This window comes from Platalea leucorodia, assembly GCF_965183815.1.
Source record: "Platalea leucorodia genome assembly, chromosome: 13".
NCBI classification, from domain to species: Eukaryota; Metazoa; Chordata; class Aves; order Pelecaniformes; family Threskiornithidae; genus Platalea; species Platalea leucorodia.
In genome coordinates, this window is record NC_138835.1 from 15716650 (window position 1) to 15728540 (window position 11891).

The 11891-nt window shown below is 62.5% G+C and overlaps 1 protein-coding gene across 5 annotated transcripts in view; it reads left to right on the forward strand.

The window, feature by feature from the left end:
- ZNF512B (zinc finger protein 512B) overlaps positions 1–11177 on the forward strand; it is a 36454-nt gene extending 25277 nt beyond the window's left edge. For all 5 annotated transcript variants that reach the window (XM_082325668.1, XM_082325670.1, XM_082325669.1 and 2 more), the window contains 4 exons: positions 1888–1989; positions 2998–3060; positions 5378–5476; positions 5833–11177. In XM_082325668.1, the coding sequence (XP_082181794.1) occupies positions 1888–1989; positions 2998–3060; positions 5378–5476; positions 5833–6126 (558 nt within the window). In that variant the 3' untranslated portion in view covers positions 6127–11177. The remainder of the gene's footprint in view (positions 1–1887; positions 1990–2997; positions 3061–5377; positions 5477–5832) is intronic.
- Positions 11178–11891: the final 714 nt, after the last annotated feature.

Genomic DNA, 11891 nt, shown 5'->3' on the forward strand with positions numbered 1-11891 from the left:
AAAGATGACTTTGACATTCCCAGAACCGCAGCGCCCCGGGAAGACATGGGATTTGCATGGTATTGTGCAGGGCTGTTGGAGGAGAGCGGGGAGGGATTTTTCTCTGGAGTGGGAAGCCGGAGCAGCAGAGTCCACATCTCTGAACATCCCCCCTTGTCTCTTCCCCGGGGACGCGCGGAGGGAGAGGTTGTTGCTGGGGCTGCGTGCAGTTACCGTTAATGTTTGCTCATTCATGGGATTGATTGGGTTTTAATTAAGGAGGCCGTTTGGCATCCTGGCTCTCAGTATCAATGACAGAAAGGGACTCCTGTCTTCTCCCCCGGAGGTGGCATTGCTTTCCCCAGGCGGGGGACCACGCGGTCGGTAGATGCACCATCCCAGCGCTTCAGAGAGCTCCCCCAGCCGCGAAGCACGACAGAATAGCAGCACGCTGGGGCTCGGGGGATTTTTCCCCATCCATCCTTACCAGCGGTCGTAGGGCTGTTTCGCAAGGCCCTTTGCCCCTGCCCCTTGCGCGGAGCCCGGGGAGAGCCGGCTCCCTTCTGCTCCGGCCGTGTGCCGAGGTGGGGGCCGCGGGGGCTTGTGGATCGCTTGAATTTGGGTGGAAACGAGCGGTTGCTGTCTGAGCCCTCCACATCCCAGCCCTCGGTGGGAGCTTCCCTTTGCAGGGAGGTTTGGGAGCAGCCTGTTGGAGGGAGCCGGACAAAGGCAAATTTGCAGCTTCATCAGCACGTTCAGGAAAAATCACAGCTGGAAAAGAAATCCGGCCAGCTGCCTCCCCGCAGCGTCGGAACCGCGAGCTCCGCGTCCTAGGGGCACATTTCGAAAACAGGGCCTGGGTTTGCACCTCTCTGCAAGCACCGTTTGTCTGTGTGTCCTTCCCAGCCAGGATGGATGCGTCGATGCAGCCATGCCCCACGCTTGGAGATGCCCACGGAGAGCAGCACGCGTTCGGGTACCTGCGCCCGTAGGGTGCCATGTGCGAGCTCACCCAGCCCTGCTCCGACTCGGGGCAAGTTTGGGGCTTGGGACCCAAGCAAGATCCATCAGACCTAGCAGAGCTCGGTAGGTTGGCCTGGGAGTTGTGCTGTAGTTGTGGAGCAAGCAGGCAGCTCAGATTGCAGGCAGAGCAGCCCCGTGTCCCCTGTGGACCTTGCCGCGGTGGCACGGGGGCAGGCAGAGACCAGCCCTGCAGGTAGGGCCAAGCGCGGCGGTCGGGAGGCACGGAGATGCCGCAGCCGCGTTTGCTTGTGCTGAACACGCAGAAATGGAGTTGGGAAGGCCGGTCTGCTATGCTAAACCTCAAAGTCGCTAATAAAGCGGTAATTAAAAGCACTTGGAAAGAGCAGCCCTGCCAGAAGGAGAGGCAGAGACACAAGAGCCTTTCATTGTTTAACGGGTTGTGCCCATTCATCGGTGGAAGGCAGCCATGGAGGCTCTTGGCGTCCGTCCCCTCTGCCCAGCATGCAGGGTTGTTTATTCTCCTGGTTATGAAACGCGGCAGAAGGGCCACACCGACACGCTGTGCCAAAAACACCGGGACCGGGCCTGGCCCCGCGATGGAGCAGGAGCAGGAGCCTCCTCTCTCCCGTTTGCCAGCACCACGCGGAGGTGGCTGCGGCGCCGGGGGCTCCTGCCCTGCTCCTCGCCCGCAGCCGTCCCCCAGCCCGGCTGCCGCTTCGCCGGTGGCACAGCAGTGGGCAGAGCCACCCCGCTGCTGCCCCGTGCCCCGGGGGGCGATGACATCTCCCGGGGAAGCCTCCCAACTACTTTTCAGCCCCGATTCGCTTCTCCAGGGGAGGGGCAAGACCCATGTGAAGAGCGAGGACTCCGCCAAGGGCCGGACTGGCGTGTGCCGCTCTGCTAATCATCTTCTATTGTTTGCAGCTCAATTACACCCGACCGGGGCTTCCAAAGCTCAATCCAAGGCTGCTGGAAAACTGGAAGAATGAAGTGAAGGAGAAGGGCCACATCAACTGTCCCAACAACGTAAGGACCCTCTCTGTTCTTCTCCGGGCCGGCTGGTCTCAGTCTGCAGGAGGAAGGGGGGAATTTTTGGGGAAGAAACCCACCAAAGCCAGGTTCTCGTTGGGCGCTGGACGAAGGCAGCAGCGATACTCAGACCCTCGTTTCACCCCCTCTCCCTGGGGTTGCTGCCATGCCTGGTTGAAGCGTGTCCCACCTTTGGGACCCTCCTGGTGCGCTCAAGCCGCCAGGCTTGGGGACCGGCCACCCTCTCCCCAGGTGCCCTTGGGCTGATGGTTCAGCGTTGCCTGATTCAGGCTCTGGAGCTGCCTTTGGGGAGCTCCCGAGATCCAGACGGGGCGAAGGCTGCAGGCTCTGTGCTCGAGAGCCTTTTTATGCAGAGAACCTGCTTTTCCCAGAGTAAATCTGAGGCTGGTTTGAAGCCGTTCCTTTTAAAGCCCTGTGACAGGCGAAGGCCTGCAGGACACAGTGCGTGTCCGTGCAGCCTCGGCCTGAGCTGGCGGGGAGGTGAACTCCACCCTCGTGCTGCGCCGTTGATTTATCATCTGAAACAAAGCCTTGCTAATGGGAGTTTTGAATGAGGCCGTTACCGCAAGGCCAGGGGAGACACGCTGGCTAATTAATGTCATACACAGGCACTTTGAAAAGATGTTGCTCAGAAACTGGTCATGCTGCTGCCCGGGTGATTTCTCCGTTAAGCGTCTGCTGTGGCTCCAAGAACTCCTGTAGCCCAGCAGGACCTCCTGACTGCTCACAAATGTACGTTTTCCATAGAGACGTTTAGGGGAGACATTTTTCAGCCCGTTGCAGAGGGATGTGGCCACATGACTTCCATTAGCGCTAATAGGAAACGTGTGACCAGAGCCCTCCGCGTCTCGCAGAGCATTAACCTCACGCTGCTCAGCCTGGACCGGTGGCCATGCTGGCGCAGCGGGCTCCTGGCCCCGGCACGGCGGAAGGCACGGAGACGAGGGGGGATCGTGGCAAACCCTGCTTTGTTTCTTCTTGCAGTGCTGTGAAGCCATTTACTCCAGCGTCTCGGGGTTGAAAGCTCACCTGGCCAACTGCAACAAGGTAGGCCCCTCCTTTCACAGCTTCAGCTCGGAGATGGGGTTAGGTTTGGGTTTTCTCTCCCCCCAGGGTTGTTGGGAAGCAACAGATCAAGGGACAATGGCACGGGTTAAAGGATCGTGACGGCTGGGAGGGCTGGCCCAGCCATGCCGCTGCCCATCGAGTTGTCACCGCTCAGCCCGTTGTCGCACCATCCTGCTCCGGCCGCTCGCCCTCGGCACCGTCCTCTGAGCAGGATCAAACCCACGGCCGCAGGCAGCCGAAGGCAGGGAGGCTCAAGCTGGGCAGATGTGACGGAGGGGATTTAGCTGCCGCCCCAGCCTTGGAGGAGAGGTCTTGCAACGCAAACGTCTCACCCGAGAGCCCAGATCTCTGACACACCAAGTGCCTCGGAGATGGGGCAGTGGGAGCAAGCCCGCCTGCCTCGCATCCTCCTGCTTCGGCGTCCCCGTCCCACAGCAGCCCCTGCCCAGCATGGCTTCTGCACCCCCCAAGCTCTTGGCGAGCCCTTGGCTACCCAGCGTGGCCAGCACCTCGCACGCAGCCGCGCATCGACCGCAGCAGCTCAGAGCCAGGGAGCTGGGTGTTGGAATCCGAACGTTTTCTGAGGCAGGTGGGAATCGGGGGTCTTTCTCCATTGATTTGGGCAGCGCCGCAGCCCCTCTGGAAGCCCAGCAGTTTCCCCAGCTGGAGAGACGCTGGTGCGGTGCCTCCTGGGGACGGAGCTGAGGCTGGAAGAGGCGGTCGGTGCAGAGACCGGTGCCCTCTCGCTCTATCGGTAGAGCGGCAACGCTGCCGGCTGCAGTGAGCTCTGGTGGCCTGCAGCCGCCACGGGGGAGGGATCCAGAGCTCAGCGTAGGTCCCTCAAATTGGAACTGAGTAAGAGCTGGTACAGCTTTATACCCTGAAACATTTCCAGCTGCAGCTTCCATTGAATGGAGCTTCCAGGAGGCAGCTCCAAAACATACCCCGTGGTTATTAAAAACACAAACTCCCGCACTCCTCCAGCACTAGCTGGAACATCAAACCCTAATGAGATCATTTAGAAAATGGGCTGCAGAGATCCGGCAGAAGAAGCTGTATTTGTGCAGGATAAAAGTGCAAACACAGGAGAACAGGACAGTTCCTTTGCTAGCCTGCAGCACCGGGCAGCCCACCAGCAAACGGTCTCCAAGAGAAAATGGAGCCGTTTTCTGGCTGGTCCTGTGCACAGAAAGCAGCCAGGCGTTTGCACGAGCGGTCTCTGTAACCGCAGAGCTGCACCCTCCGGGTCCGGCGAGTGCGGCGTAGCCGGGGCCGAGTGTTGGGGGTCAGCGCTGGGGGAGTTGGCTGCTTCGTGACCCCCACGCGCTGCCATCGGCGGGACTCTCGCCCTTACAGAGGGTTTAGTTTTGCAGTCGATACATGCGCCACCAAATCTGGTGTAAAGCACAGCCCCTCCTGAGCTGCCCTGTGATTTCTGCTGTAAAATCCTGCAGAATTGGTTGAAATACATCAAGCCTTACTGAGAGCGGAGGATGCTCCCAGGCAGCGCCCTGGCCTCGGTAGGGATTGATGCACTGCGGTGATTTTTGCATGAGTATTTCCGAAGCCAGCCTGTAGCGGGGCCAGGCCTGCCCGTGTCCTGCCTCTCCCTGAAACGAAAGACCTGTCCGGCTCCAGATTTACAGCACGGAGCCAGCTATGGAGAAATTCCCAGGGAGCAAATATATCGCCTGGAGGGGCCCATCCATAAACCCCTCGTCAATAGAGAGCACATTATCTCCCCTGTGCCGTGAACTGCAGCAGAGCCGGGAGATCAGTCATCCCCACAAGGGCTCTAATGACAGAAATCCAGCAGTCGCTGCGTCTCTTTGACAGCGTAAAAGGAAAATTAGGTGAGTGTTGGACATAAATTAGATGGCGGTTCAGTCCCAGGAGATCACAGATCTGCTGACAGTGAGGAAATGGGGCCATCGGCCCCATCAGCCTCCCGGGCGCCCAGGGACACACACGGTGTCGGTGGTCACGTAACAACCGGTGTTGGGGATGCACAGGCAGCAAAACCTACTGCTCGCTGCCCTCCGAGCTCCTAAGACTCAGCACTTTGATGCCTGGCACCGGTGCCACGACAGCCGGCACCGCCAACGCTGCAGCGGCACAACGGGCATGGGCTGAAATTCGGAGCAGAAGATGCGGTTGTGAGCTCCTGGCCTGGGACCGAGGGCCGGCAGAGATCTGGTGGTTTAGAAATGAGTATTTATTTTCTGTTGCTTCAAGCCAGCCCTCCGGGGCGTTTTCGGCTCTGCTTGGGGCTGCAGAAGGATGCTCTGTCTTGCAGGGGGACCACTCGGTGGGCAAGTACCGCTGCCTCCTGTGCCAGAAGGAGTTCAGCTCGGAAAGCGGGGTCAAATACCACATCATCAAGGCTCACTCGGAGGTAAGGAAACGGCTGGGGCTGGTCCGGGCTGGTCCCTGCTCCAACGCGCCCGTCCTCGGGCTGTCCCGCTCCATCCATCCGTGTCTGCCAAGAGCGGAGCACGGCAGCTCCCAGCAGCATCAGCAATGCTGTGACATCTGGGGGGGACCTCCCTGTCCCCCTTTTGGGTCCCTGACACCCCCCCAGGCTGGTTCCAGCTGCTCGGCACCGGCCAGCTTGTCCTTGGAGAGGTGATGCCCGCGGGACGTGGGGTGATCCAGGCTTGGGCAGGCGAGGCATGGGCTGTGCGTGCCGGTGCTGGTGCCGGTGGCGGCCCCAGAATGGTCACTAACCCCCGTGTCACCCCGCGGACGCAGAACTGGTTCCGAACCTCCGCAGAGGCCAGCCGGAAAAAGAAAAACAGGGAACAGCTTTCTTCCAGCAAGGAAGAGAAAAAGAAAAGCACAAGTGGGAAGAAAAGGGGGAGAAAACCCAAGGAGAGGCCTCCAGAAACGTCCCTGAAGGGCAGAGAGAGCGTGGCAGCAAAGACTAATCACAAGAAAACCCTCGAGCACTGGGAAGGCTCCCGAGGCAGCCCCGACGGGGACGAGCGCGTCCCCAAGCCCCCGAGCCAGCGGAAGGGGGGAGCCAGTAAGATGCCCGAGAAATGAGCAGCTCAGAGACTCGTCTCCGAGGATTCGTTTACAGCCCAGGGTAACAGGGTGGGGGTCACTCCCGGTTTTCTGTCCCCCCCATCCCACCTTCCCCCCCCACCCTCCACTCACCCCCTTTTTAAAAAAAAAAAAAAAAGGAAAAAAAAAAAGAGACAGAAAATACCAATTAACCACTTTAAACAAGTCACGGACCTTGTTTCACACTGGAAAGCAAACAGGATCAAGCAAGCTGGACCGTTCTCTGCCCCCTGCCCATGTACATACCCCCCTGCCCGCACCCCTGCCCGCACCCCTGCCCGGCAGGGCCCTGCTGCCTTCCCCCCACCCTGCCCGGCGCTTCCCTTCTTACCCCCTGCGCCAAACTGGTGACGCTTGAGCGAAAGAAAAGTGCAATAGCAGCGGGGTCCCCTTGGACGGGGTCTCTCTGCGGCTCCGTGCCGGGGCGGGGGGCTGCCCGCGGCGGTGCTGCCTGCCTGTCCAGGCAGCCTCCGGCGGGCTCCAGCCTCCCGGTGCAGGCAGCGCCTGCATCCCTGCTCCCAGGACGATGCTTCCAAAGATGTTTGACCCGTGCAAGCGGCCGGGCAAGGGCAGAGGGGTGGCAGGGTCTGGCGGTGGGCGTCCTGGTCGCGCTTTCCCCACAGCCTTGGGCCGAGAGGGGACGTGCTTCGGCAGGGACCGGCGCCGTGGCGTGTCGGCTTTGCGGCCAGCTCGGCGCAGGGGTTTGTCTCGGCGGCGCGAGGTACAGGCAGAGGAACGAGCAGGGAGCGTGGCACGGAGCCGGCAGAGCATCGTCCCGAGATGGCGGGGCTGGCTGCGGCGGCAAGAGGGGGTGCAGGAGGTGCCAGCACCCCTGGAAGTCGATGGGCGAGGGGGTTGCTGTAGGACGGAGCAGGTTGGAAGGTTTAACCAAAAGTTGTGGGAATGCCGTGAGCGCCGTGGAGCATTGCGGTGGGACAGTGGCGGGGGAGCGATGGGGGAGCTGCGCCCCGGCACTCGAGTTGTCTTTGCAAACGTAGCCGGACGCGGAGCGCTGCAGCGGCGATGGCAACGCCGCGATGGCAGCGCCGGGGTCAGGGTGGGCCGGCAGCCGTCGAGCTGCCCGACCGGCGCGGGCAGGTCCAGCCGGTGGAAAGGGCGATTCGGGGTCCCCATCACACCCCGTCCCAAAGGTGCTGATTGCCCGGGAAGGAGGAGCGGGGTTTCGGTCACCCAGCCGCAGCGGCGGGAGGCGTGCGACAGGGAGAGGGGACAGCATCAAGTGACAATCATGGGTCCTGCTTTCGGGCGCGTTGCGCTAGCCTTGTCCCTCCGGGCTGGCACCCACCGTGGAGCTAGTCTCGGCTCCCCCGAGGTGCATCCAAGCCCCCGGCCACCCTCCTCGGGGACAGGGAGCCCCCGCACGCCGCGCCGTCCCTTGCTTCTTCCCTTTCCCCGGGCTTTTCTCCGCGTCTGTACTAATGCCATCGTAACACCTCGCTCCGGCCTGGAGGGAACCATCCCTGGACCAGGATGCGTCTGTCTCCAGACAAAAACCAGGCTACCTCGGTCCTTGGGAAACGGGCACGTTTTCTCTCGGTAACAGAACAGAAAACCTTAATTCAATTTTTTTCCCCTGTGCAGGAGCCGGGAAGGTGGCGTCGGGGGGAGGAGAGCTTCGGCTTTTACTTTAATCAATTAACACCTCAACCCTCGGTTTCCTTCGCTGCTTTTCACCGCCCGTCCTCCGCCCGCCGGAGGCTCGGTATCATTTCCCAGCTCCGAGGAGCCGCTCAGTAAGAATTAACGTCCTTCTCCCCCGGCAGGTTATCGCCGCCGCGGCGGGAGGGAGGGGACGGCGGCGCCCGAAGCCAGGGTGGCTTCTCGGGGAGCCGATGCTCCCGCTCTGGCGGCGGCTCCCGGCAGCTGGATGCCACCGTCTGCATCGCCCGGCGCGTTCAGCCGCGAGCTGGGCACGCGCCTGCGGGCGAGGGAACCCGCCGCTGCTTGCGCCAGGCTTCGAAGCAATTAGTGAGAAAGCTTAATTAGTCTCTGCGGCTGAGCCCGTTCCCTGCTTGCGTTTCATCCGATCTGTGTTTTGGTGGTGTCACCGGTACACGTCCTACCTCCCCGGGGAAGGGAGGGGAGCTTAGGGAACCGTAGGACCCGCGCGCTCGGAGCCGTCTCGGTCTTTGTCACGACGGGGCCGCTGGCCTGGGCGATGGCGTTTTGCTGTGCTGAGCCCGAGGGACGGCGCCGGCTGCCCGCAGAGCTCCGCGCCCGCTCGCCGAAGCCATGACCGCTGGAAGGGCCGGCGAGGAGGGACCCCCGCGCCCGAGGAGGGTGCTCGGGGGGCACGCCGGGGCTGCGGCCGGGGGAGCGGGCAGAGCTGGGGACCTGGCACGGAGTTTGGCACTGAAATCTCTGCGAAGGGACGGAGGGAGCTGCTGGATCCCCAAATCACGTCCCGCCGCGGGGGAGAGGCCCCGGCAAAGCTCCTGGCCCGGGGAGGGGGGACCTGCCTGGCCCCGGCTGCCGGTTTGGATGTTATAATCCCCACCGCTCCCCCTGGGGACAGCACAGGCTCGATTCTCATTACCGCGCAATTAATTGGCTTCTCATTGATTAAATTAAGAGGCAGCACTGTGCTCCCGGCTGGGGGCGAGCCCCGGTGCAGGAGCTTGGCTGGGAGCTGCGGGGGCGGGGGAGACCTGGGGAAGGGCCGGCTTGGGGGGCTCCTCCTGGGCTCCGGCGCCAAACCCCTCCCGCTGCGTCAGTAACGAGAGCGTCTCCAAACGAGCTCCTGGGAGGAGCGAGGGGCAGGAGCGGGGGCGACACCGACCGGAGGGGACCCCGGGGACGGCCTGGGGTCCGGCGATGGGCGATGGGAACAGCGGTCCCGGTGCTGGGGCTGTCCCCCATCACCCTCGGAGCGGGAGACGCTCGTTACGGCCCCTGTGAAAGCAGCGCCTCGGTCAAATGGAAATTTTTATGAGAAAGCAAAATCTTCAGGGTTTTTTTTCCCCCCCATAAGAGGTATTTTCCCCCCAGTAGCCATCACTCAAGAGGACATACGTTCTCCCACTGCCGCCTTCTCCATGAGACATCTTTTAGTCTCCTGCTTGTCCAGGCAAGGCTCCAGAGCGATACCGGGAATACCGGCAGCTGCCTGCCCCACGGCACGGGCGCTGGCAGGGACGGGCCGCGGTGGCATCGCGGGAGCCCGGCGGGGTTGTGCCCTTTGGGTTGTGCCCGTTGGGGTTGTGCCCGTTGGGTTGTGCCCTTTGGGTTGTGCCCGTTGGGGTTGTGCCCGTTGGGGTTGTGCCTGTTGGGTTGTGCCCGTTGGGGTTGTGCCCGTTGGGGTTGTGCCCTTTGGGTTGTGCCCTTTGGGTTGTGCCCGTTGGGTTGTGCCCTTTGGGTTGTGCCCGTTGGGGTTGTACCTGTTGGGTTGTGCCCGTTGGGGTTGTACCTGTTGGGGTTGTGCCCGTTGGGTTGTGCCCAGGGCCGTCCCCTGCGGCAGTGGGGAATAACCTAGGGTCCACGTGAAGCCCCGCGAAGGGGAGAGGGGTGCTGGGGAGCGGTGTCTCCCCCGCCGCCCCGGGTGCTTGGGGGGCCGCTCACGGTCGGTGGCAGCCTGGGGGTCTTGGAGCGTGGCGGGGGCTGCGGGTGGCTCCCGGGCGTCCCCGGGTGGCTCCCGCCTCTGCAGCGCCTGGGGACCGTGGCCGCGGCTCCCACCGCCCGCGTCCCCCAGGAAAGGGCTAAAAACCTCCGCGGGGTCGGGGCCAGGCGGGCTGCCACCCCCCGGGCAAAGCTCACGGAGCCGCCCCCGAAAGCTTCGATGGCGGGGAGCTGCCGCGGGCGGGAAACCCTCGGCGCGACCGCGGCACGCCGGTGAGGTCGGCTGTGCCGCGCCGGCGAGGTCACCCTCCGGGGCAGGGCGCGAGGGCCGGGGCCGCCCCGGCTCCCGCAAAGGCTGGGAGCGTTCTGTTCTTTTCTTTCTCTCCTGGTGACACCCATCCCACGGCATATCCGAATGTTTCTCGTCGATGCCAGTTATTAGTGCATAAGTGTATTTTGGGGAAAAAAAGAAAATGGAAAAAAAAAAAAAAAGAATTTTCAATTTATCACTTGTAACCATATATATAAATATATAAATATATATATTAAAAAGTGTTTATTTGCAAAAAATAAAATTGTTTTAACAGTAAACTATCTTATAATAAACTCCCGATTTGTGACGATCTGTTCTTTTGTTAATCATTGACAAATCCTCAGTTGGAGAGTACTGTAACAGCAGCTCCTAACAGCCGCGCCGCCCGGCACCGCGGAGGGGTAACTCGATGTACTGTATGTATTAAAAACAGCTGTATCGAATAAATGTTTATTGATTTTTTATTCTTACTATTATCATCGTTATTTTGCAGGGCGGCGGGAGGGTTTGCTGCAGGAGCGGCCGGGTTTGTCCTTCCCTCCACGGGCGGCCGGCGGTGGCCGAGGAGACCTCCCGGCTGCGGTCTTCATCCCCGCGGTGCCCCCGGCCCCCCAAAACCGGCTCAGCCTGGCTGCCCTCGCTCCAGCCCCACGGCAAACCCCCCCACATCTGCCCCCAGCCTCCTGTTGGCAGCACCCAGCGTCTCCCAGCGCCAGGGGCCGCATCCAGCGCAGGGCCTCCCCTCCCCAGGGAGCTCTGCGGGACCCCGGGCTCCCCCCGGCGTGGGAATAAATCCTGTTCCGCTCCCCTTCCGCTCCCTGACGTCTTTTTTGGCACCGAACCCAAATAATTGCCAGATTTGGGCCGAGCTCCCCGTTGCCGACCACGAACCCTGCGTTTCCCGAGGGGCGGCCCCGGCCCCCCGAGGGCGTGACGGCGCTTGCCCTGGGCCCCCAGCGCGAACCCTGGGCGCCCCGGCTGTGAGAAGGGAGCGCGGTGCCCAGTCAAACCGGGCCCCTCCAACGCCCGCGGCCCGGGGTCCTCCCCGCTCCCCAGCACCCAGCGCCCATTTCAGAGCCCGGGGCCACCCCCGTCCCCGCTGCCCCCCAGCTGCTTGGGCGTGGGTGCTCCTGCGCTGCTGCCCCACCGCACCCGCCCGTGCCCACAGCACCCATCTGCACCCCTCCGCACCCGCCCGTGCCCACAGCACCCATCTGCACCCCACCGCACCTGCCCGCACCCATAGCAGCAGTCGGAGCCCTACAGCACCCACCCATGCCCAAAGCACCCACCTGCACCCCACAGCACCCACTCACACCCCGCAGCACCCATCTGCACCCTACAACACCCACCCGTGCCCAAACCACCCACCCGCGCTCCACAGCACCCACCCATACCCGAAGCACCCACCCATGCCCACAGTACCCACCCGTACCTCACAGCACCCATCTGCACCCCACTGCACCCACCCATGACCGCAGCACCCCCGTGCACCCCACAGCACCCCCCCGTGCCCACAGCACCCCCCTGCATCCCAAAACACCCATCTGCACCCCACCCCACAGCACCCACCTGTGCCCACAGCACCCACCAGTACCCCACAGCACCCATCTGCACCCCACAGCACCCACCCATGCCTGCAGCACCCCTCTGCACGCCAAAGCACCCACCTGTGCCCACACCACACATCTGCACCCCACAGTACCCATCCATGCCCACAGCACCCACCCGTGCCCAAACCACCCACCCGTGCCCGAAGCACCCCCCTGCACCCCACAGCACCCATCTGCACCCCACAGCATCCCCCTGCACCCCGCAGCACCCATCTGCAACCCGCAGCACCCCCCTGCACCCC